This window comes from Chelonus insularis, unplaced genomic scaffold (genome assembly GCF_013357705.1).
Source record: "Chelonus insularis isolate UGA/USDA-ARS -01 unplaced genomic scaffold, ASM1335770v1 contig_128_pilon, whole genome shotgun sequence".
In the NCBI taxonomy this organism is placed as follows: domain Eukaryota; kingdom Metazoa; phylum Arthropoda; class Insecta; order Hymenoptera; family Braconidae; genus Chelonus; species Chelonus insularis.
In genome coordinates, this window is record NW_023276368.1 from 1,212,517 (window position 1) to 1,239,636 (window position 27,120).

Here is a 27,120-nt window from a genome sequence, read left to right on the forward strand (position 1 = left end):
GTACTGTTGACAACTTTATAATAAAATCTTTTTCGCAATGCATGTAAGCTAATGACAGCAATCAAGTGAAAGATTAATTAACCAGCATAATCTAATTATCGATTTTCAATAAACGCCTCGACTTTTGGAGCCACATCATGCCTATATTTAAGTTCTCTAGGTTACACTGTGTAACAATGCTAAGAAAAAATATATCAACTGGCGTTAAATTCGCCAACCGATTGCAATTTTCACGTACGTCACATTCCTGCTTTACATTCTCTTTCTACAGACACACAATCACATGCGCTATTCCAGTCGTAATTTCTATTTCACGTCTTCTTCTCTCTATCATTCTTTATTCTTCTTTGTTATCTTAGTATGTGTGTAAGTGGTTCCAAAAACGCGTGCGCCAAAGCGTCGAGACGCCGACGCCGTTCTCTTCAGTCTTCTCTATGATTTGCCGCTGCAACTTTTAGCTTTCAGTGCGCTCAAGCAGCTTCTTGTTAGTGGTTGTTGTTTGTCTTTTCTCTTCAGTTATATCTATCAAAACAGGAAACAATGACATGAACACGTGGTTTAATGAATTTCGTTTTTACTTATCTATAAAGTTACTTGAGTTATTGACAAGTTCTTACTTCTATTCTTTACAATTTTTTTTTTCGTTCATCGAACAAAAATGATGACTTTTCGACACAATTATAGTGAAACAAGTGATTGAAATCTCAAACTGTTTTCCCGATCAAGCCGGTTAGTTTTTCCAACCGAAACTTATCTTCTTTAAGGTTTTATCTACACAACTTTCATTTCCTTTTCAGATATTTCTTTATCACGATTGAAATATACGGTACTAGAAGCTAAGCGTTGGTGGTGTTGTGAAAAATTAACTCAAGTGACACATAGTCTAGCGAAGGATCGACAATCTCTCATGGGAGTTAAGGCAAAAAAGAAACACTAGAGATGATGCAGAGTTGCTTGACCGCCCGGTGTATTTTATGGGCTTCGAGGACACATCAGCTTCAACTCCTGTGGGATGCAATAATCACTCATAGTTATAAAGTAATATTGACAAAGTCATCAAAATTTTTTATATTACATAGGAAAAAACATGAGTAACTATTCAAGCGTCAAAAATAAAAAGGGATGGAACGAAATTGAACGATATGTGAACAGATAAACCAGTAGATTGGAAATGGGATGACATTGAAATTAAATTGTTGTTTATTTTGAATTCGAACATGGAAATAAGATTTTCGGAGAGGTTTTTTTTTTGATTTTAACTTATTACAGTTGAGGAAGTGAATATTAGTAATATTTTGATTCAGAAAAGAAAGTTTTGGTTAGGTTTATTCACAATAATGAAATTACTTCATTTTCAGAAAGCTAGAGAAATAGAAGTCAATGATATGAAAGAGATAAGATGATCAAAACAAAATTCACCTTCAACACTTTCATAACAAATAATTTATTGTGATAAAGAGAATTCCGATAATATTTGTAATTCTGTGATCTGTCAACAAATTATAAGTTATTATATGATGAGTACTTTTGGTTGATAAGTCTAGCAAACAAGTAATCATTTTATGATCAAAAATTTATCATTCAACCTAAATTGAAATCTAGTTGTCTAGGTGACAAATCGTTAATGGAGATCGATAGTAGACTACTTTTTTTTCTATTTTTAAAATCATTTTATTATACAAATTAGTGTATACCCTTTGTTACTGAAAATAGTTTTTCTTCAATTTGATTAATTTAAAATAATTTGATTTCAGTTACTCATTTAAAAAATTTTTTTTCGTTAAATGAACTTTATTTATTAAAAAATTGTTTTGCTAATCTTTACGTTTAGTATTATTTATCGATGTTCTTGTTATAGCAAGCTGATACAAATCGTAAAAAAGTTATAACTTTGTCATCAAATAAATAAACAAATTTCCTACCGGTAATTGGAATTGACATTTAATTACAACATTCAACACATTTCGTTGAAAGAAAAAAAATATGTCACTATTTATTGATTGAATATTTATTAATAAACCGACAATTAACTAATAAAAATGGCAAGTTAACAATGCGATTATTGATAAATATTTAAAAATTTGTAACCACTAAAAAAAGTGTCATAATTTGAACTATTTAGGGAAGAATCTCATTAAACTTTTAAAATATTTCCTTCTCATTACCTTTATCATATAATATGTAGAAGAAAGGTATATTTTTTTTTTGAAAGAAAAAACTATTCTCTGCTAAAGTTTCTTTTTATCCTTATCTGAGTCACGCCAGATCACGATTCTTTCATAAAAAATATATTTCTCACTTTAAATGATAAAACATGAGCTCAAAGAAGTGTGATCTATCTTTTAAAAAAATAGGGATAATGTTTTAAGTAATTTTTTCTCTGTAGTGAATAGGTAGATTCTTTTATTGTTCATAATCTGTAAGAAAAATATTTTTATGCGAAATGATGATAAATCATTTTTATTCTCTGTTAGAAATTCTTATCTCTCCTGAAAATTATTTCACTCAAAAAAACTTATTCGGGAAGTTTATGAAAAGATTTTAATGAAAGATTTTCCATAATATAACTTTGAATCAAAGTTAGTTAAAAGCAAAAGTTATTCATGTTTGTTCTCTGCTTTACATAATATATCATAATTCTTTTTTAACACATGCTTTCTATTTTTAGGTTCTGCACAATAAGATGTGGAATTCTGATATTTAATATTGTGGAATGACCGTTCGATAATTAAACTAATTGACTCATCGACTGCAGTTGGCATTACATAAAGTATAACAGCAAAAGCAGTTCATTTCAACAACCAAAGGTGATGTTAAAATAAAATTACATCACCATTTTAAGCATTAATAAATGTTGAAACCTGAGAAAAATAAACTCAAAAGCTTTTCAACTGGTGAAAGAGGAAAATTGTAACGAGGATTTCAGTGAAAAATACCACCGATAAAATACCAATTTAATCCAAGTGTATAAAATCTGAATTTAGTAGACACGTGAGCGTTAGTGTAGGAAGAAGAAGATGGAAATGAGAAACACGTTGTGTTTGTGAAATTGCCAGTGTGAACTCTAGAGAAATGGCGACAAAGGGATTACAGGTGATAGATGACAAACAAATACCAGGGACTTTATATTTAAATAACAAGCGATGGTCGTGGAGGTGAAAGCATTTTGTGTTAGAAAATATGTAAAGACATTAACAGGTTAAAGACTACATTGGATAATGTTACTGATGTTAACAAGGTTAATTAATCACATTATCATTTTTACGACAACGATATTGAAGTTTAGATGAAGCATTTTGAAGTTAATTGGATAAATAAACATTTATGTGATATATATATATGAAATAATGCCGGGTATCGTGGTATTTAGACGACGATGGAGCGTCGGAAGTGACGACCTAGTGGTCCCTGGAGCATTTCTCTCTATCGTCCATATTATTTGGTGAGTATGTTACAATTATCTCAATTAATTAACATCCAAATATCCGGTTAACCGTTCTAGACAGTCAACACTGAGTAGATTGCACAGTACTGAGAATAAAACAGTTCTAAATGAGAAGTAATTATTTTAGTATTTTCACTGCAATCAAGAGTTATTTATTAAATTAATTAACTCAATTGGTATTTGTCATAAAATTATACTAAAATTAATTGAACTGTTTTAATAGCTTTTATGCTCTGACTGAATACGTCAGCATTTCTTATCATATTTTAAATTGTTAGACAATTCAAAGAATATTAATTAGAGTATGAGAATAATAATGACTTTAGCATGTTGTTCATAAAACATAAATTGTCTACGAAATTTATCAGCCGTTAAAAATTAATTTTTAATTCGAATTAAAGTTTTTATACATTGTAAAGAATAATATCTTGCTCCAAAATGTGAATTCTTGAACATTATTTTTAATTTAAATTGTAAATTGGATTATAATGTGAACCTAGTGTAAACATATCCATTTTACACATTCTTTTAACAAAGTAATCATCTTTTTATCCTGAATAATTTGATAATTTATTATTCAGAAAATAATCATAGCATTATATAACACAAAAAGCTAGCTTAGGATATATAATTCAAGTTCATTCAACTACCTACAGCCCTTTTTTTTTTTACTTACAGCAATTAATCACAGCAAATTAAATTAATCATATTTTATTTCCCTTATCGGATGATTATAGTAGATATATATTTTCATCTATTCTTTACTGTAATTCATAAAGTATCTTCAGTAACGTGAGAATGTAGTATCTAGTGTATTGTATTACCAAGCAAGAAAGTGCTCAAAATTCAAATATAAAGTTTATTTAATATAACTATATATGTGATATAGTGTAGCATAATAGACTCTCAGTCTGTGCTCAGTTATCTCAACCATTTGTAAGCTGAGTCAGACTTAAAGTTGATAAACGACTTTTGATTTGGTGGTAGTCGATAACCATGTGGCAAAATTTCGTACTAAGTTGTCATCAATATTAATCTTGTTAGTTAAAAAAAAAAAACATACAATAACAATTTTCAATCTGTTTAGTCTCTCTTCAAGAAATGTTAATTCGTAATAGTTTCATTTGACTTTGCTCAAGTGTTGAAGTTGTTAAGTTAGAGACTTCTGCGTTAATCTATTTACGTTCATTAATTTTCTGTAATTTATTTGCATATTTTACATTTACTGCAATGCCGGGTCTTGTGGTATTTAATAGGCGATGGTGCGTTGGCAGTGACGACCTCGTTAAACCTGCCTTTTTGCTAGGTTGCGTTCATCTTCTCCAGTGAGTTTTAAACAAGGTGTTTTACTTACGTCACTAACTTGTGGAAATAAAACAAAAGTTTCACTTCTTGAATACATATTTTATACATGATATATAAATATGAAGTAGATTGAGTTAAAGCACTTGAATTTATGGTAATAAAACATTAGCAAGTTTTTCAAATATATTTTCAAGTGTTCACTTTATCGGCTCCGATATTCTACTCATTTTTAATGTATCTTTACTATTGGTAATGGAAAAAAAATATTTGGAAAATAGTTAAATCATGATTTGTTTCTAATGAAATTATTGCTTCTAGTTGGCCATTATTTTTTTGTATCCATTGAACAAATTTTAGTCCTAGTGATTAATTCTTAGACTGGAACTATTGATTTCGTTTTTTTATTTCTCTTCTATGTATGTATTTTTTTAGTACTTTGTTATAATCGTGATAGAAATGGTAAAAAAATATTTGCCATATATTATAAAAGAAAATTGAATTCAAATAATGCGAATTTAATTTGTTCTGTCATAAAATAGGAATTTAGTTAATCTGATAAAATTGAGAAACCCAATCATGCTGTAATCCATTCATAAAATTAATATTTTTTTCCAAACTTTCTTCACATAAAATAAATTATTATTTATTATAATAATTAAATATTCAAAATTTTTTGGATGATTTCATTTTATTCCAAAATATTTTCGTTATTATTAATATTCATCAAATGTAATGTTATAAATATTATCACAACTGTAGATGAGATTGATAATCATCAGCATAAATGATAATATTATTCATAATATTTATTATTGTAAATGAATTTAATATTCATGAATAAAGAAACTAAATGTCATCTTAGAAAATATTTTCCATCAAGCAAAATATACATCTCGACTACTTAGAGTTATATATTTTCACGAGCACAGTATCGATTTAGTTTTGTTTAATGTGTTTTCGTCGCCTTGAAAACAAAATATCAGCATGACATACAAGCTCATGAAGAAGACAACACGGCGCCCAATTGCTCTACATTTATATCACAAAATCATTGTAATATCAAAAGAGCTTATTAGCTTATTCTGATCAGTTTCTTCCTCATCTATCTTTTCAAAAACATTGCACGTTCACTTCCTAATGGTATTTCCTAATGTAAAGTATAATTTAACAATTTAACGCCTTAATCTAAGGCGAATGTTGGAGTCATCTGTGGCACAGTTTTTCATTTTTTTTATTTCAACCTCATTTCCGTCAGTCACAGCTTGTTCTACGTAAAATTAGACTAATTTCCAGCAATTACGAATATAGAAGTTTGGATAATGGATAAGAACGATCTTATCAGAATAGATATGAGGGTTGTCGAGTGGAAGAGAAGAAGAAAGATCACCGGAGATAAATTTTAACCCTTGTGAATAGAATGTAATGTAATGTAAGGAAATCGAACAACACAACTGCAAGTAGTATAGAAGCAAAGAAGAAGGGAAAAAGTGGCCCTTGTGGATCGATACGTCACAGGCCGCGTTACATTTTGCTTGTGAATGTCCCCCAACCTTTGTATTCTATAGTATTCTATACTCTACTCTTACTACTACTTCAATAACTCCCCCAACTACCCCAACATATTTTTTTCTGGCGGTTCCAACCGCTTGGGTTTGCCACTGCTGCTCTCCTTTCCCTTCATCTATGAATCATTTAAGGCATACCACCCCGTATAGCATTTAAATCGACTTATCGACACTCCTATGCTTTGATGAAATGAAATGCAGTCCGAGCTTTTATTTCCCTTCAAATACTGATACATGCATTAATAAATAAATCTTCAAATAATATGAATAAATCTCAGAATATTGAATGCATTCTCAGAGATATCCAAACCAAAATTTTATTTATCTTCTTGCTATCAAGTTTATTACAATTACCTCCATTCTATCATTTTTTTGTTGTGGTTGAAAATACTCTCATGAGAAAATGGTCGGAAAATGACTGTTTTTATATTTATTTTAATAGGAAACGTTGAATAGATTTTCAATCTATCCAAATATTTCCATATAAATATTTCAATAAAATATATAAATTTAAAAGTAATAAAGTTCTCTATAGACTTTATTTATGTGATTTTAATAATATGAAAAGCGATGATAGTTTACTTAAATATTCATAGCAATTTCCATCAGGATATAACATCATAAATATATCTACAAAGTAACCCAGATGGTAAAATAAATAAGCTGAAAGGACAAATTTATGTTTGATGTTGTCAATAAGACTAAAAGCTAAATGTATCCATGGAGAATATGGCCTAATACTGGAGTAGCTTAGTTGATGGTAATCATTTTCATAAATAGCTTCTAATTTATTTTCAAATAACTTCATTTTTTAAATAAACAAGAATCATCAGTACCAAATCTTGGCCAATAATTTAAAAAAGAGCCTACCAATTACAAACCTTTTTTATGATCTAAAATCAGCATTGATTACATATTGGAGCAGGAAAGATTTTTCCATAAATATCCCGAATTATTAACTGTAAATAACAGATTGAAATGGATTCCATTTGATCCATATGCTGTATAGATGTATTAAGTTTCCATTGTGCATGTGAGCGTTGAAGATAAATGACAGCAATGAGCAGCATTATATAGCATCATCGCATATAGTATATAATGGTCCGTCATTCACGACTAATTTCACATAAATGCTTCAATCTCACTCCGTCTGTTAAAATCAAACAAGAGACAAAGAAGATTAAACAGTAATGAAATTTACAAATCTTTATTGAAGAAAATATGATAGAATTTATGAAATCTGATGGCTTCAATTGTACCTCTTGATCCACGTGTTCACCATTTAGCTCGACAAGTTCTCAAGTGAATTCGGTAGATTGAAGAGGTTTCTACTCACTTCTCAACTTATTATTCTTCTATCTCTAGATAACAAGGTGTGCTGTAAAATACTTGGTAATGCTTCAGTCTTGTTAATTGTTCATCCACTATTAATCAATCCCTTTTTAATTCTATCAACCCATCCGTGAGTGATTGTTGTGGATTTATTTAATAGCAAACAAAGAATTCTATTTGCTTCCATTAATTTCTCTTGGAGACTCTAAAAATCACACTTTTTGTCGAAATAGCTTTTTAAAAAGTGAAATATTTTTCTTTCCATTCCCCATTAAAAGTCATTCCATTGAAGTTAGATAATAAATGTTATTTACTTTTTTTTTTTAAGCCTTCTACTTCAGGTATTGTCCATTAACCTACATGAGTTAAATGTTTTTGCTATTTTTCTTCCTATCGACAAGTCATAAATTTTTTTAGACACTTTTAAAATAGTCTTGGGAGTAATTATTTTGAACTTTTGCTAATATTTCACCACTGAAGAATGTTACATAAGTTAAATAATGGAATATAGAGAAAGTAGAATGTATTACAATGTCACAAAATCATTAAAATAATCAAAACATGTGTTTATCAAATTTATTGGCAATGTTGAGAATAAAATAAGATAGGTCTGGCATGTGTTAATCGACTACGAAATGGTTCATGTCAAAAATAACCATCCCCATTCTCCATCTATTCCTCATATTCACATGTTACTAACGTCTTTATATTTGTTCCAAGTCTTTCTTCACTATTTTCCTTTTTTTCGCCTTCTCTTGGCTTGGATACCACATTTTACTCATAATATTCACTAAAGAATTTATTATTTATGTCGTAGACTTTTTTTTTTCATTTATTTGCTTTTTTAAACAAATAAAACTGCTTCTAAATTTCACCACATTTTTCATTTAATTTATGAAACAACCAAGTGCCGTTTATTTTGGAACTTTTCATCTTATAACACTACTGTAATCCATTTTATTTTAATTTGTTTCATAATTATTATTATTGCACCATGTTTTGTCATCGAATTTGCTACTTTATTTAACGTTGTTAAATTTTTCATGCACAATATTTCTATTCAACAATTGAAACATTATTTTGTAACTTAACATCATAATCCTTGATGAAGAAAAATTTTTTTTATTTCACTGCAGAAAATATTTATTAAATTTATTAAGTACATTTTAATGTTTATGTTTTTTTTTAGATTAATCAATAACTACTGCATTATATTTTATTTATAAATTTCGTTTCAATATTTGCAATAAAGACGATATTTGGTGTTTATTATATTACTTGTATCGTATGTTATTAAACAAAACTACTACATATATTTTACTTCTCTTATCTGCATCATTTTCCTACCACTCTATTTTATTTGACAGTAACACGATCAAATAGAAGAGTGGCATACAAATATTTTATAAGCTATTTTATCCATCTAAACAACACATGGCTATGAATGTTAACTCAATAGTTCATGTTCGAGTAGAACATAAACACATTCACCTTGTATTACATAATAAAATAAGATTATAAACAATTCATACGAAGATGATATGAAAATACATATTGATGCTAATTATGTTCACAAAAACGTTAATTAATGTTTAAAATAGAATATTATCCTTCATTTTAATGATTTATGTACATGTTTACCTCTAATTATAGTAATTGATAGTACAAATTCTTTGATATTGATGATGAATTAAACAGTAAATATCTGCCCCTTAATTATAAACATATTAATGATAACTAGTTATTTATTTTAGTTTTATAAACATCATATTTGATGTTGTGATAAAAAAAAAAAAATGTCAAAACTGCACTTATTATTCATTTAGAGAAAAAAAAAAAACACTTCTTTGGGGGATGTAAATTTTTTGTTATATTCCAATCTTTTTTTTTGACAGATTTGTCTGAAGTGAATGGCATTAATCAATAGTTTATCATCAATTCATCAATATGTATGAATTGAGTTGACTTAATTATTGCTGTTGATAAGATAAGTGAGAATTCTCAGAGATCATTTATCAAAGCTGAAAATTTATTTAAAAATCTAGAATCATTTACAATTAATTCTAATTTTATAAATAAAATTTTTATAGTTTAACACTTTTTTGAAATGAACTTTGTTTTTTTCATTTTATAAGTATTAATCATTGCTATTGAATTTCAAAGATACTGTATAAAAAAAAAAATCTCCACATATTAATCTTCAAAGCTATATGATTTTTTTAACTCCCTTCAATTGAATTGACTTATAGGATTATAACGCACATTTTACCTCTGGAATCTGCTTTTGTTATTTCAATATTATTTTTTTTGAAGCAGATTTACTACTGATTGATGAATAAAAAAAAATAATTTTACAAAAAAAAAAAAGTAGTGAAGGTTTTTATTGATGAAAAAAGTTGCCCATAGAATTCAAAATGTACAATAAATTATTTCGTACCTTTAATCAACAGAAAACATGTCGACACAAAAGATCAATCAAGAATTAATGAAACATTTATCATGATAAAAAAAACTAATAAAAATACAAAAGGTGTAAAAAAATGGCAGTGATCAGATTAGTAAGCTTTGAGAGCTTTTGTAACAAACTGATAAAATGATTTTAAGAAAACCAGTCACGTATAAAATAACAAAACCAAATTTGCCTCAAAATTCAACGAGTACAATCGTTGTTCCTCCTACTCATATAACCGTTAAAGGAGACCAAACAGTAAAAGACAAAAGAACAAATACGCTTACGTGCTTTACGTTAGTGACAATATACTCATGACAAAAGCACTCACCCTTGGCATATCCTGTTGTATTAACATGTATTGAATATCCCACACTCATGCTATACTGCACACATGAAAAGCTCAACGATTTGGATTTGAAGGCGTCCTGGTGGGTGATTCGGCACAATCTATATTCTCTCTTTTTCGTTCTGACTCTCTCTCTATGTCGACCAGACTGTGCTTTCACGTCCATTTAGCAGTTCTCACGAAATGCTGCTGGATCCTTCAGTCTCCCTCGAAGCATAATATTCGAGACAATCCTTTGTTTTCCTGGCCAGCTGTGTTCACTACAGCTTCTTCTAATCTACATATATTGTGCTATTCATGATGAAACAGATCCCTCATCATCAGAATTTTTTCCGCACGAAATTGTACGGATTCCTTTACTCTCCTTTTCTTTACAACCCTCTGGACATCATCGTGGTCTGATAGGTAATTGGTTTAACAATACTTTGTATGGCTACAGGTGCACGCACGTAATACACTCGTTAGTGATATTGCGTGTTTAATTTTATTGGGGTCGATGACACTATCATTTTGATTAAAAGTTGAACTTTCTATTTAAAGCATGCTCAAGTATTATCGTGATCACATCAAGGCACACGAACACTTTCAATTTCATTTTTTAATCAAATTCTATTTCATTGAGAAAAAAAAAACAATTATCAATTCTAAGAAGTTTTTTTATTATATAAATTAATTTAATAAATATCTTATTCAGTAAAAGTTACTTTTTGGAAATAATAATTAATACCATTTCAGTCTGACTTTACTTACAGTCTAGTAATTCATCTGTAGATCAAGTTACCTTTGCATATTGGTTTGCTAACTCTAAATTCAATTAATTCAGATTTGAAGTAAAAATGTCTAAATAGAGTTATCCGAAAGTTAACTTTAATTAATTTTTAGTTGCTCTTATTCTAAAATTAACTAAAACTACCTTAAAGACAATTTCATTCAAATATCCCACCTAAAAACCTTGAAAGTTAATAGCTCATAAAATTTTATTGATGATTACTGTGATGCTACCATCATGCTTTTCATTGCATCAAAACGATCTAGACTACTTTAACTAATTTATGATAAAATAATCAAAATGAAATTACTTAAGAGTAATCAGATGATGCATTGAAATAAATAAAAGTCAAACTGACCAAAGAATATACCTTTTAGCTATCTCTGAAGCTCATAAGTTCTCTATGTGGAGAGCAGTAGCAGCAGTGGTAGAAGCAATAAAACTTCATAAGGTTACCCGAGGGGTTATATTCTTTCATCTTCAGCTAGATCAACAATAGTGGTATTGAGTTAATCCCAGTTCTAAAAAAAGATTTTTTCCATATTGTTATTATTATAATTCTTATCAATACTTTACATGATTAGTATCATATTTTATACCATTTCACTGGTTCCTTTGAACTCAATAATTAATTCCTACCTGTAGGAAGATTTTAATCTACCAGCTTGTTGTATACAAATTACGTATCAAAATGAATTATTAAAGTACAACTAGAATGGAAATGTATGAAATATTAATTTGTAATATGTTTTCTTTTTTATATTCATATCTCTTGTAATCAGTTTTCACCTACATATGTCTAGGAAAAGATATCTGATGGTTTTACTACAATGTATACATATATTTATAATTATGTTAAAGTAAATCTTTTTTCTTCAAATTTATATTAACCATCTTTTATTTTTATTCTGTTTATACAACTTCCAAGTACCGAATCGATGGAATCATTTTTAAATAGAGATTTTACAGTAGAAAATCTTTTAAGAAGCTTTACCTGATACCAAATATTGCCATTAAAGAAAATAAATATTTCATCTTGTTTTGAAATCATAACATCAAGTTTTTTTCTTTATTTTTATGACTGAAGAGCTAGATAGATTAAGTAAACTGTGAGTTGATCAGTTTTTAACTCAAAAAAAAATGAAAACAAATCATGAAATGATTTTGTATTTGACTAAATAATTAACTGGGAATTATTTAAAAATCATCATCTCTCAATTTTAGCCAATTACAGCATCTATCTTTTCCCAGGAAATCCATTATCAAATTTTACAGAAGTCCAATTCATGGGGAATTGTAATTAATTTGTAGATAAATTTTTTTGTTAATATCCATATGATAATTATTGTTTCCATTAGTAACTTACTAAATTGCATATGATATATCGATTTGTTTGTGATTCAACGAATATTAAATTATTCCAATTTCATTCTTGATGAAATAGTAATATTGCTCCAGAATTGATAATTGACCTCTAGAATTGGTGCATCAGAAATGGCATGTCTTTTTTTATCAATTAATTAAGAAATGGTGCATTTAAAATTATCAGATTGACGTTAGAATTAGTAATTAATCCTTAAAATAAAAAATTTTAATTGATATATTTATTATTCAACTGCATAAATAGGTTAACAAAATTTTTTTATCAAATATAAGTAATGAAATGATTATTTTACATTATCAGTTTAAAATAAATGTTCACATTTTGACAAGTAATATATGGAATTAATCATTGGGTTTTCATTGAAAGCTAATATTAATCAGAATCAGTTTCAATTTCATTCAAATAATTTTCATTATTGAACAGATTTAGTGAATATGTAAATATTGATGCAAGAATAAATTTAATTTATTAATTTTCATTACTTTTATGATGATAAATTGAATTTTTATAATATTTAATAACTTGGGCAATCCAATCATTAAATCCAGCCATCTTAATTTTTATCTTAAATAAAATCTGACTTCAGTAATTGTGCTAGACCTAGTTACCAACTTTTTATTCTATAAAAGTCTACATCACCACAAGTAATTATCTAATAACCCTTAGAAATTTTTTTACAAAGCTCATGACTAAATAATCATGTAATACTGGTGCACCATCATCAAAAGAATGAAGTTGCTAGAAAGCGTTAGCAAACTCTTACAACCATATCGGGTCACCTTAGTCTCTTGTATCCACTCGTAGAACTTCTAGAGCAGAATCAATTGTAGAATGCTTATACACCCAGAGAATGTTAACATTCTTCAAAACCCTCGGTACATTAGTTAGAGAGTGAGAGTTGTCATAAAAATGTATAAAAAAATTGTAACCCTGTAACAGACTGAATTCAGAGGAGCAGGAAAGTAGAAAACAGGAAAGCGTGGTCGGTGTAGAGTAGTAAATCGATACAGCTGTACGCAACTAACAACCAAGGCCTCGTGTCTGTATAACCCTCGCTCATCCTTTCCTTTACTTATCGTTGGATTTTATAAAACAATCAAGTTGCTCTTCAAACTCTTCAATGCATTTGCTATATAACGTAGGCATCAACTCGATCAATTGAAAGAAACATTACCTGTGAACTTTGAAATTATTCCAAAGTCTAATTATATATAATTTATTTTTGAAGATATTGGAGATACTGTAGTATAATATTTGGAATGATAAATAAGCAAAGTGTAAAGATGTTTAAGGCAAACATAATAATATAATAATGGTTAATTTTTCTGTAATCAGGCAATTCATTTAATCATAAAAAAGTCAATAAAATTAGAGAAATCTTGGATGCTTTTGGGAGAAGCTTTTTTGATAACTGCTATAAAAGTGAACATTAAACACTGATAAAAATTATTTGACAGTTTTATGAGGTATTTTTGTTTGCTTTATCACAGATAAAGTTGTAAAGAATTTTGAATCCATCAATGACATAATATTTTTACAGAAAAAATTTACTTTTATGCTTCTGGATGGATCGAAAAACCATTCACTGGATTAAAATTAACATATTTAAAAGTCTAATAATAATTTAATTCATTACTTTTTATTATTTCATGGGATTTAAAACTACTCATTTAGTTATGATTCATAATGAAGGAAAATATTTTTCATTTATTAAAAAGACTTACTTGATCTTCATTAAAAATAAAATATGAAAATAATGTATATTGATTTATTCAAAAATCAACTTGACACCAAATATCGAGTCAAAGAGCTTCATTTTCAGAGTGCTTACGCTTGATTTGCTCGTTTGAAGCTAAATCTCTGCATCGTTGCAGTTTGGTGCAGCTATTTAAATACCCATAAGGTCAAAGCACTTTCCACTTTTTCATTGTTTTCTTTGATACACTATTTCTTCGCAATCAACTCGATTCCATTTTTATCTAGATTATTGCTTCCAATTGCAAATAATCAAATCATTTTCTGTAATTCTACGAATGTCTTTTTTAGAGAAGTTTTAACTGCACAATTGATCAAACTTATTGGTTGAACCATTTTACATTTAAATGTTGTTATAGATAAAATTCCTCTCTGTGTCATAATGGTAATAAATTGCAGTTATACTGTAACCAATATCCATCCACATTTAACTATCAATCATCGAATAACAATGTTAATTATGTTAATTGTCAATACATTTAACTTTGATAAGAGATATCTATATATAAAAGGTATTTCATTATGGTATATTTATTAAGAGCAATTTTGTCACAATTAAATTTATTGACAAAAAAATACCCAAAAGTGTTGAATGATGTCTATTTGAAATGAAATTTTAAATTTCATTATATTTAAGTAGAAAGTCTAGATTTTAATAAATTAACTTTTACTTTTGCAGGATAACAGTCCTAGGAGTAATCTTGGGCATAATCTCCTGGGATACAAGTGTTACTTGTGTACTCTTGCTTTGGGAATATGTTTTGGCTTATCTTACCATTTTTATCGTATCTCTGGTGGTTGAAATCGGAATATGCATTCTATCTACACGTGGAGGTATTCTTGATATTGATGCACGAGATCCTATTCAGAATCTTTTATACATTAAATTGGGTAAGAAGTTTTTCTTTTTCATTTCTTTGATTATAAACTATATGTTGACATGATATTATACAACATTTTGTAAATAAAACTTCTGCTATGCCAGAAAATCTCTGGAATTTCAATATAAACGTTTTATTTTTATTCTAAAAATGAATCATTTGCTGATCTATGTATAAGCTATAGTCGAGACCAGTATTCAGAAATTCAAGTATTCATCACTCTAACAATTGAAAATTCCAAGATGAGTTTCCAATTTTCATTGATCAAAAATCAAACTTTTTAGATTTGTCATTGCTTAATTAATTCATTTTCTTGCTTCATCTTGAAGTACTGGTTTACCTTGAAAATATTGCTAAAAAAGCATTTATGCTGATCTTTGGTCTGGACTATGAATAATCAGAAATGATTTGTAAAATCTTGAGAATCGAAAACTAGTTATTATTTTTATATTGATTGTCTGATGTATTAAAATTCACTATATACTAGAAAGTTAGAAAAATTAAACATATAGTAGTTATAATTAATAATATATACTCGGCCTCAAAAAGTTTATCAGAACATCAGAATTTTTTTTACATTTGAGTCCTGACCGCAATTAAGAGTTTAGCTAACAGTTGGGCATTGATTAAATTGTTCGTCCAAAGACCGTGATATTTCAGTTCAACTTTGTGACTAATATATTTTTTTGTGTTCATAAAAGGTCAAAAAAAAGTCTGGGTTATTTTTAGATCAATAAAAATATGAGTTATATCACAGTAACGTTTGATCATAACACTTAAAATCGAATAAAATCTTTATCCAAATAGTCAGTTTAGAATTGCCATAAAATAGTAATAGTTTGTTTGTCCAAGTTCGATCCACGTACCTCTAGACATTACTTGACATTTTATGCGTGCTAACCCAGTTTGCGGTTTATTATCGTCCCGGTGGGACTCTTACAGAGCTGTGACTTCTCCCCAGGTGTGAGATGATATTGTTGACTTTTTATTATTTAAATTACGTATCAGTTTTTTTGTTTCACGAATTCAAGACATTTTTAGTTTTAATAAATTTTTATCACTTTTCATTCATTTAATTGTATCTTTTATTTTGCTTTCATTTTGCAGTTTTATTGCTGGTGGAAGCAGGGTGGCTTTGTGTAGGAGTTACATGGCTTAAGTTTTACTATGAAAGTTGTCCTGCAGTTGACCAAGCAAAAGATGTTATGTTAGGTGAGATGTTCTTTTATTAAGACAGCAAGACAGCATGTATCAAGCTTATTTGTCATTGACTTTGAACTAAGATTTTCTAAGATTAATATCAACTGAAATAAATCAATTTGACATAGTTTATTGATTATTACTGAAATATTAAAAGATGAATATATTTATTTTTATATTAATATAAATCTGTAAAAATATTTTTATTTATTTATATTTTAAACAAAATTTTAATAGATTTATTTATTTTAGGACTTGTCATATCAAACTGGTGCATTTTGGCATCAGTAACAATAACAGTATGGTGTACTTACGATGTAGCTGGTAGATCATGGGTTAAAATGAAGAATTATCAGAGAAGCATGAGAGAAGCTGAAACGCGAACTGGTAGAATGCACTATAAACGCAGTGGCAGCCGTAATAGAAACTGGAGACATCGGTACTTATTGAATAAATATTAATATTTTTCTTTCTATCAGCATTTTATTGTCATCGTTTCAAATTTTCAAGGATTTTAATAGATTCTTATCTCTGCAGAAAAGTCATTCGTGCTTATCAAGACAGTTGGGACACCAGGTGTAGATTGCTCTTTTGTTGTATGGGGAATTCTGATAGAAATCGGGTAATTTTTTTTTTCATACAAATCTAACAAAAATGGTATTTTTTTTTTACTAAATTAAATGTTCTTTCTTTTATTATGAAAAAATTATTCTAGTAAAGGTTTATTTGGGATTTAATGCATGATAAAATCTTGGATAATTTTTTTAATAAAAAGAAAAAGTTTCACGTCATTCATAATTCATTTTTTTTATTTCAGAATTCATTTGCAGAAATAGCAAGGCTCCTTAGTGATTTTTTTCGTGACTTAGACGTTGTTCCGTCAGACGTAGTAGCAGGCCTTGTATTGTTACGAAAGTTTCAAAAAGTTGAGAGAGAGCTTATAGTAAAGCAGCGGAAAAATGATACATATGAATTTCTGTCTGGTGTACCGATAACACCAAGAACGAAATTTTTGTCACTGACAGAAGATGGAGATTTGGCGCATTTTCAAGCAGCCATTCATTATATGCATTTTGCCTTAGCAGCTTACGGTTGGCCACTTTTCCTCATTAACCAAACAACCGGTCTTTGTCAACTATGCACGAGGTGAGTTTATGTATTGTATAATAGAATAAACTAAAATAGAAATGCAAGAAAAAACGATGAACTTGACAAAGAAGATAAAAAAGTTATTATTTATTAAAAAGATTTTTAAATAGACATTTTTAAATATAATACAGTCTATAATTATTTTTAACCATGGGAAAAATTATTGATGTATGTAAAGTTATTAAAAAAGGATAATTATCCCATTCTTGCATCATGAAAATTTAAAGCCGTTCAGCAGTTATTTTATTTTTAAACTTTGAATGAAAGTAAAATAGTGTATTATAGAAGTTAAAAGCAGATTTGAAATTTAACTTGTTAATTTATCTTAATAAATGGAACTAACTAGTTAGAAGTTAATGATATTAAATTAGACCAAAAACAATTATCATATTTCATCGAATAATTTTCTTGTTAATTATCTAGGCTAAGGTGCTACTGTTTTCCATGTGTCAAGAATGATGAAGATGTGATAGTTGTTGAAGACAATTGTTGTCAATGTAATTACGCGGCTCTCAAACGAATGGTTGATGTAGGTGAAGTGGAGGTGGTTTATGCAACATTCCATGTGGATGTAGGAGAAACTCCATTTTTTGTAGCGATAGATTATACTAGACAAAAGGTATGTCTTAAGTAATTTTTAATTTTTAAAATGAACTGTATTGCGAATTCATTTATTATAATCCTAACAATTTAGGTTGTCATCAGTATACGTGGGACTTTAAGTATGAAGGACGTTTTGACAGATTTAAATGCAGAAGCTGAAGTTTTACCTTTGACACCACCACGTGAAGACTGGCTAGGGCATAAGGGCATGGTACAAGCGGCGGAATATATACGTAAGAAAATATCTGACGAAGGAATTATCTCTAGAGCGTTTAATAAGGTAAATACCACTCTGTATTTAATTCTATGTTGTATATAATGGGTAGGAAATGGAGACAAGTATTTTAATTAAGATGTTATTTCTCATTCCTGTGCAAAAAAAAATAACTCAAGGGTATAATTTACTGCTAGAAGAGTAAATTCATAAAATATTCTTTTATTATTTTTAAACTAAGTACAACCAACATCTTTGTTATATTATACTACTTGTTGATACTTTATAAGAACTAAAAGATACTTTTCTTCATTGTTGTTATTGTTGTAAAGAGTTTTAATTTCTATATAATATTCTTGTCAAAGTTTACATGAATTAAATATTATTAACGCCCACAAAATCTTATTATAAATAGATTTAATTGAAAACATTTAATCTTAAGAGTATTTACATAGAATCCGGACAGAGTTATTTAATCCTGACAATCCAAACTAAATCCAGATGTATGGTAAACCCACGTGTTATTTAATGTGCTACACTGATATTCAAATGAGATAAAGTATCAATGTTGAAATGCATTTGATTACAGCGTTATAAATTTTCTCGATTTACTTCGAAGTCCTTCGATCAATATTGATTTTAAATTCAATATCAAAAATTTTTTTAAAATTCTACTGAATGTTATATACCAAATCAAATACTTCTGCTATTCTTGAACTTTACTCTCTGACACTTCAAGACATTTTAAGAAATTTTCACTATCTAAAGTTGTTATGACTTTTTACTCCAACTTACATAACACATCTGCACATTCAAAGAGTATTGAAAAATTCATCTTGATCGAGAAATAAAATCAAACAGAATGCATTGACTTGAATGACTCTCTTTATATGAGACTCACGTAGTATTGAGTAAAGATGAGCCAAGTTTCATTCAAGTTTATTAGAAAGACCTCTCGTGTAAATGAATCAATATTTATTACATTAATTGATAAAACAATGGTTTATTTCAGAATCCTGAAAGAGGTACAAATCACTTTGGATTGGCACTAGTAGGGCATTCATTGGGTGCTGGCACAGCTTCAATTCTTGCAATCCTTATGAGGCAGGAGTATCCAGATCTTGTGTGTTTTTCTTATGCTCCACCGGGTGGTCTCCTCAGCATGCCAGCACAGCAATATACACAGGAATTCATTACATCAGTTGTTGTTGGTAAAGACGTAGTACCAAGGATAGGATTGAGACAAATGGAAAGTTTACGAGCGGATTTAATAAATGCCATTAAGAGAAGCGTGGATCCGAAGGTATCACAAGAAGATTATTTACATTTATTAATTGTCAGCTATCTTATACCTTGTCTAACTATTTGTATTATTAAATTAGTGGAAAACTATCGCGTGCTCTATTATGTGCTGTGGATGTAGCTCAATACCTACGTCTGCTGCCATTTTAGAAGCTGGTGGGTGTATAACTGATTATCAAAGAGACAAAGATCAAGCAAGAGCACAAACTATTGTACCTAGTGACTCTAGTATTGCCCTTACGCTACATACTCCTCTATATCCTCCTGGAAGAATTATTCATGTTGTTCGACATCATCCTAATAAGGGAGAGTACGTATTATTAATTTAATATTTTATCTTTTTGTTAAATATTTTTATCAAAAATATCTTTTAACATTAAATGATTAAATGTAAATACATTATTTGTTGATACTAATTTTTGTATAAAAAAATTTATAATTAAAGTATTGAAATAATATAGGTAATGGTGACTAATATAATTTGTAATTGAGTCATAAAAGATATTTATTTTATAGATAAATGTCATTTAAAATAATAATAAGTTTGGTAGTGATTTCCTTTTATTTTAAAATCTTTTTTCTTCTACATAGATAAAGCACGAATAAACTGAGAAAAATAAAGTTGAATTGTTTTCAATTATAGGAAAAAATATGAATCCCGATGGAGGTATGTTTACAGCAGTATTTCTTTCAGATATCGCATGATAAACGCATGTCATGGATATCCTGGGGATTTTGTAGGACTTATATGCATGACAAGGGCTGGGATGATAAAAATGAAAATTATTATGCTATGGATTATAAATTCTCGAGAGACTTTTACTGTAAAATATTTCTAATTACGTTGCAATTTGCAGTGCAATATGTATATAAATCTACAATAATTTTTCCGACGTATCAGGAAAACAATCTTATTTAAAAAAAATCAACCAAGAGGAAAATAAATGCAAAAAAATTCGGAAATCTCTCTAGGATTTATTTTAATAATAAATATCTCAATGAGATTAAAAAATTTTTATGCACAATAAATATACTTCTAAAATAACAAATTACCAAATTGTATATTAAAGTCAAAAATTTAGATTACAGTAATTTATCAGACATTATTAATTATTTTTATTCCAAAGCTCGATCAGCAATTTTTAACACAAAACTTTTTTATCGATTTATTATCCATTAAATAGTTAGCTAGAAAAATTATAACGACTGCAATTTGAGTTATTCCAACTGTGAAAATCAATTAAAAAGTACTCAACCCAGAATTAATTGAATTTCATAATCCATTGAAACATAAAAAAAAACAATAAAACAATTGGACATCAAAATAAAATCAAGATTTATTGAGCATTAATATTGAATGACAATAGAATTTATTAGCAACTTTAGTTCGCAGATGTTCGTATTAGATGAGATATGATCATTAAAATTCGGAGCATCATGAAAAAGTCATAATCACGGCTAATTAAGCTAGTTTTGCAAATAAATCAATTTAATAAAATAAATTTTAATGATTTTGAATTTATATTTCAGACAATTACTCCAAAAAAGAGAACCAGTATATCAAGCATTATGGGCAGGTCCTGAGGATTTCGATGAAGTTCTCATAAGTCCTGTGATGATTCAGGATCATATGCCTGATAACATGCTCAAAGCTCTGAATAAGGTAAGTTCTCAACCTATCGAAAAGTCAGATGAAGTACAAAGTAGGCAATCGCCAATAAGTCGCACATCTTCTATAAAACGCGGTGCTTATGAACCTCTTGAGGAAACGACTGACGCTCCAGGAATTACAACTGAAAACATTGAATCTATCCAATCAAGCTTAGTTAACAGTCGAGATGTTCCGTCAATCAATTGCTCTAATGATGCATTAACGTCTTCTCAAACGAATATAAATGTTCAGTCAGTGGTTGTTGAAATTCATGAACAACATTAGCTCTTGAATGAATGCTCTTTTTTTTCGTTATTTTGTGATGAAAAAATGCAAATGATTTTAATTGAATATTAGTGTTAAAAAAGAAACAAACGTTACGCTTTTTTATCTGGCTGCCTCTGTCGCATTGCAAGAGACAATTACAAATATTTTATACATGACTGATTATTATAAAAAAAAATTAAAATACTGGGAAATTTTTTTATCATTAAACATATTTCTATTTGTTTAACAATGTATTAATAAAAAATTATTTTTTTAAATTATTTGATAAACTCTTTTGATAAAATTTAAAAATTTTTCTTTATTGATCATTGATATAATGAATAAAGAATTTTCTCAGTGACTGATTTATAATTTATTGATAATATTACTGATAGTTAACAAATTTAAAGTTATAAAGTAGTTAAATGATCAGAGTATTAATTGATAAGTAATACCGCATGTATTTTTCACTGTAAGCACTGCATGACGAGCGCAGTTATGTCGAGAAAATGTAGAAATGAATTTTATATAGATTGTACTATTTATATAAATTATTTAGAAACTTGGATTTGCGTATTATTTATTTATGTTTTGTATCCAAAGATAAAAGTGTTTGGTGAAAATTCAATAAATTGATAATATAAATAATTATATCAAAGTTAATAATATATTTGAATTTATTTGTCCAGTTAATTTTTACCAAACACTCGTTAGCTTATTTTTATTATAATTTAATTTTTTAATTTTATTTCTACACTGTAATTTTGACAATAATTCTAATGCCGATTGCAATTTTATTAAATAGTCGTCAAGTCACTAATAATTATTGTGTTGCATTTTCTTGTTAAATAAATAAACTTTTATATTTTATATAACTGTAAAATTTTACGAACGAATAGAAGTTTTGAGCTCATTAGAATCAACTGTACCTACATTTTTTTATTTTTTTTCAATAATTACCCAATCCACTTTGTCCTCAATAGCACGAACATCCAATAAAGCACGTAAACAATAAAATAGAAACAGACGCTGCCTATTGTTTTTTGTTTTTTTTTAATTATTTATTTTTACGTGTTACCATTAGAAATTTATTTTTAATTATTTTTTAAATTATATTATTAAAAATCGATAGAGTTTGTAGCAAGTAGAATTATTTTATAATAACCCTTCTCTAAATAAGCCAAGTAATTAGTAATTTTTTAAATAAGTTTTATTGGTAATCAATTTTTGAATTAATTTTCCTACTTAAATTAAAATCCAAAAATTACTGGAGTGTAAAAATAACTAGTGACATGATATGTTCACGAGAATAATTAAATAAAGAGCATACAGAGATTAAATGAGATAACTAAAAATCTAATTAGTGGTTTTGATGAAATTAAAACGAAAATTGAATATTAAAATGAATATTTGAAACGGAAATTACTAAATGAAGAGATTAAAAAACTTGATAGATTAAAGTGGAGTAGTTTAAGGGATCAATTTGATAATAGTGGCTGAGGGTGTGTGGTTGGATTAGGTGTCTGCGTGCAGAGGTCATAGTGCTGAGATTATGGCAGCAAGAGCGAGTGCAGTCGAAGTCTTGTCACCGAGGAGATCCAACAGTCTAAGTCTAAGTCAACGTTCCATCACTCTTCAACTTCAATGTTCAACTTTACCTGACGCTGACGCCTATGCCACCACACCCTCTTCCTGCCACGATACCAGGTACTCTTTTGTACGAACTCGAGGTCCTTGATAATAAGGTTCTAGTAGTGTACAAGCTCAATTGTCCTTTAACAAGTTCATTTAAAAGTACTTAATAATAGAGTCTATCTAAATAATTAATTATGACAGTTGGAAAGTTATGGTTTAGATGATTAATTCTGAAACTACTTCTTTGATTAAATGGAAAAATTTCAAGCTTAGGATCTTTATTCACTGACCTCGATGGAGTACTTTGATATTAAATGTTATCATATTTCTATCATTCATTTGCACTGTCACACTCTAACTGTGACACGAAATTATAATTATTTGCACCAAATTTCACAATCAAACTTGATTCTTATGTAAAAATTTATGATTCAATTCATCATTTATTGTTTTTATGTCACATAAATTATCTTATTCTCGATTGGGACTCAAAACTTTGTGAAGGATATTCTTGTGTAATTAATTATCCTTATTAAAATATTTAAATAATCCTTTAGCTTATAATTAATTAACAATAGTTTTGAAATCCAATACTATCAGTTATTATCTTCTTCAAGATTGATCTTTTTTAATGAGTCCTCAAGTTATTGAAACAAAGTTTTGAAATCTCTTTATAATTCAACTGAACATAATCACAACTAAATCAATCAATAGATTCATTGAATCCTTTTTTATTTTTTTTTCTTTCATTCTATTTCCACTTTTAAAAGTTCTTTTAAAGAATTTGCATGCACTCCATTTGCACGATTACCATCAAGCCACTCGTCTTTAAAATACAAATAACAATGTTTAAAAAAAGTGAAAAATAAAATATAAATTTAGATGAGGTAAAAGCTCGTGTTCATTAGTTTTATAGCATCGTACATTAAAAGCATGAGATAAAGTAGCAAGTCATGAAAGTATCTAAATTAATAAGTAAAAATAGTATTGAGAGCTGTTATTATTATATATAGTCAAGTGACTAGGTGTAGGAATCAGAGCTCGAAGTGATGGGAAATTTCGACGCACTTCTCATTGTCTCAGTCTCAAAATGTTTGCTCTTATAAATAATTTATATGAACAACTTAACGGCGCATAACGATCAGGTTGTAACAACTCTGGGACCAGCGAAGCCACAACGATTGACGTCTGGTCATGCGTCATCGGCAGAGGCTTCTGAAGTTCGTGATCCAACCGAAATCCAGGAGTTGGAGATCGAGCAAGAGATGAGGGCTCTCCTGCCTACAGCCAGTCCATGCAAGTCACGTTCGTTAACTATTGGCACTCCGCCACACAGACTGTGTCTCGAGACGAGCTTTACTTCTCTTCAAAGTCCAATGGAATTGCCACAGACTGGGCGCGAGTTGAGCGTCGATTCCAGGGGATTGCCTTGGGAGTACGTCAGCCTTGCGAGCGAGTTGATAACTACACCCAGGCACGACGACCAAAAATTGTAAGGAATAATATATGCGACAATGTTGCCACGTATTGAATTTTATTCAACTCAATATTTATGAGTGATTGTACCCTTTATTGTTATTTAAAATAGGTTTTTGTGTTTATCAATATTCTTAAGGCTTATGAAAAATTGTCAAAGAGCTATATCATCGATTCTTGATGTTTTAGCAATTTTTTTTCTTCAAATGTCTTTAAATTTTATGATTTAAATTTATTATACTATTTTTTGAATCGATTAATGTGGGATAGAGGTTTGAAAAATATTTATCAATTTATAAAAACATTTATTTCAACGTGGCAACACTGAACTGCAATCCTTCTTTATCTCTAATGTCAAAATGTTTTATATATGTCCAACCTTTTAAATGAACCAAATTTTCTTCATTACTGCTGCTTTTATCCAATTGCTAATTAGCTTATCAATTTTAATCATCATTTCATTCATGTATCAAATCATCAAAGCTTTTTTGGAATTAAAATCATAATTTATCATCAGCTTTTTCTTATTTTTCTTTATGTGGCTTCTTTAAAATCCTCTATGTGTTGTAATTATTTTGGATTTACTTATCTTATTTTTGAACCGAAATAGTAGATTCAGGACTGACATTTATCTGCAGATTCAACCATCCACTCAACTGGGAGTACACTCAGCGAATTGCTCCTCTAGCTACTCCAGAAACTATGTCAGAAGCAAGTAATCCACCATCGCCACTTCCACCAACTAGGCCAATTAGACGCACACCGAAAATTCCAGGAAATCTGTCAACTGCTGCAGATGATCTCAAAAGTAATCTTCACTTTGCAATGCTGGCAGCTAAAAGTTACCGAGTACGTGATGAGATTACCGGTGGAAGTAATAGCAGCAGTGGAAATAGTGAAGCTAGCTATGATACTGCGAGGAGTCAAAGACCAGGTGGGCTTCCACCACCACCAGTTCCACGACGTAGAGATTCTGTTATTATTAGAAGGTGAGTAAACATAGGAAAGTTTTTTCTAATTTAAAATCTCATCAAAAATTAAATCAAACTTCGTGATTAAGTTATATTTTCTAATTTTTACAAATTACAACAATATTATTCTGTTTCACTCCAGGGAACATACCGTGTGTACTGCTGCTTGTTGTAGAGATGACCTTTCCGAAAACTCTACCCCATCCTCAGTCCATTCTACTAGAATAACTCACAGTAGTCATCGTGTACAAATTGACTTTCCTAATGAAGAAAATGATACTAATGGATCCAGTATAGATCTCTGCGAAGCCAAAGTATGTAACATTAATTCATTCATTTAATACTTCCAGAATTAAAATGATAGCAATGACTTTTTGTTAAATTTCGAGTGTGAATTATTTTCATTAAATTTACCAACAATATTAAAAGTATTCCTGCATTACAGTTGGTGGTGGTTTTTATGACAAGCTAAAATAAAAAAGAATTTTTAATTTATACACGGTAAAGAATTTTGCTCGTGAAATTTATAATAAAAATGCCTTTCATCTTAATGTATGCTCTGTTATGATAATCATAGAGACTTTGTTTTATCTTTGAATTCCTTATGGAAGTAAAATTTTTTTTTTATTGCCGATGTTTCAAGGTAAGTTTAAAAAAAAACATACTAAACTTATCTATAATTTTTTCAAGGGTTCACTGAGTCAACGAGATAGCAATGATGTGTTCTTGAGTGTAAGAAGTTCTCCCGAGTATAAAGGGCTCATGGCACCAGCATGTAATCTAGGAAGTGAATGGAAAAAACCCTTTGAACCCGGCATTGGAGGAACATCAGTAGATACATCTTTACCGCTTCTTCGCGGCCTTTCACCAACTCCTAGTCATATTCAACACACATCGCCATTTTTCAACGCAAAAAGAAAGAAATATGTGTATCCAATAACATTAGTTGGTCGAGGTGAAAGTAGTGTTTGAGCTGTGCTCTAAAAAAAATTGATAAGGTAAAGGGATTAATTAAAATAATTGCCATGGGACCACATTATAATTGAAATGGAAATTTTTCCGATGGACAAAAGAGGCCTTAGCTTGCAGCTTATGCCTATACCCGTGGCTTCATTTCTTCTTTATTAATTTAGCTTTAAAATGCTTATTGTAATAAAAAAATTTAATTAATTTTTTATCGTTTTAATGATAGATAAAAAAACTAATTCTTACAGAATAGAAAAGTTTTAAAATAAATAATATATTTTTTACAATTATTCTTTGTTGTTATTCATTAATTTATGGTTGAAAATTATCCATTATCTATAGAAAAACAATTTTTTATGTAAATAAAAAAATTTTCTGAAATTGAATAATTTTCTCTATGAAGAATAATTTTTTTATATGTATAATTATGTAAAATTAACTTATCTATGCGG

The 27,120-nt window shown here is 28.8% G+C and overlaps 1 protein-coding gene across 3 annotated transcripts; it reads left to right on the top strand.

Moving 5' to 3' along the window:
* The first annotated feature begins 414 nt into the window (after window positions 1-414).
* On the top strand, window positions 415-26,814 carry inaE (inactivation no afterpotential E). Of its 3 annotated transcripts, XM_035086803.1 has the most exons (18): window positions 415-729; window positions 798-1,038; window positions 2,669-3,442; window positions 15,033-15,244; window positions 16,342-16,446; window positions 16,687-16,873; window positions 16,972-17,056; window positions 17,252-17,580; window positions 18,007-18,202; window positions 18,278-18,466; window positions 19,413-19,703; window positions 19,783-20,012; window positions 20,346-20,369; window positions 21,233-21,365; window positions 24,401-24,747; window positions 25,370-25,720; window positions 25,845-26,016; window positions 26,393-26,814. In XM_035086803.1, the coding sequence occupies exons 3-18, from the start codon at window positions 3,348-3,350 to the stop codon at window positions 26,672-26,674; spliced, it is 3,228 nt and encodes a 1,075-aa protein (XP_034942694.1). In that variant the 5' UTR covers window positions 415-729; window positions 798-1,038; window positions 2,669-3,347; the 3' UTR covers window positions 26,675-26,814. The 3 variants fall into 3 exon arrangements, with proteins under 3 accessions (XP_034942694.1, XP_034942676.1, XP_034942684.1); XM_035086785.1 differs by lacking the exons at window positions 20,346-20,369; window positions 24,401-24,747; window positions 25,370-25,720; window positions 25,845-26,016; window positions 26,393-26,814 and having other exon boundaries at window positions 417-729; window positions 21,233-21,863; XM_035086793.1 differs by lacking the exons at window positions 20,346-20,369; window positions 21,233-21,365; window positions 24,401-24,747; ... (1 more) ...; window positions 25,845-26,016; window positions 26,393-26,814 and adding an exon at window positions 20,294-20,345 and having other exon boundaries at window positions 417-729.
* Window positions 26,815-27,120: the final 306 nt, after the last annotated feature.

Bases quoted from the DNA above. Each gene is read 5' to 3' on its own strand.
- inaE (XM_035086803.1), top strand. From the start codon at position 3,348: ATGCCGGGTATCGTGGTATTTAGACGACGATGGAGCGTCGGAAGTGAC. The intron at 17,057-17,251 runs GTAATTTTTTTT...TTTTTATTTCAG, and splicing joins GGAATTCTGATAGAAATCGG to AATTCATTTGCAGAAATAGC. The intron at 17,581-18,006 runs GTGAGTTTATGT...TTAATTATCTAG, and splicing joins CTTTGTCAACTATGCACGAG to GCTAAGGTGCTACTGTTTTC.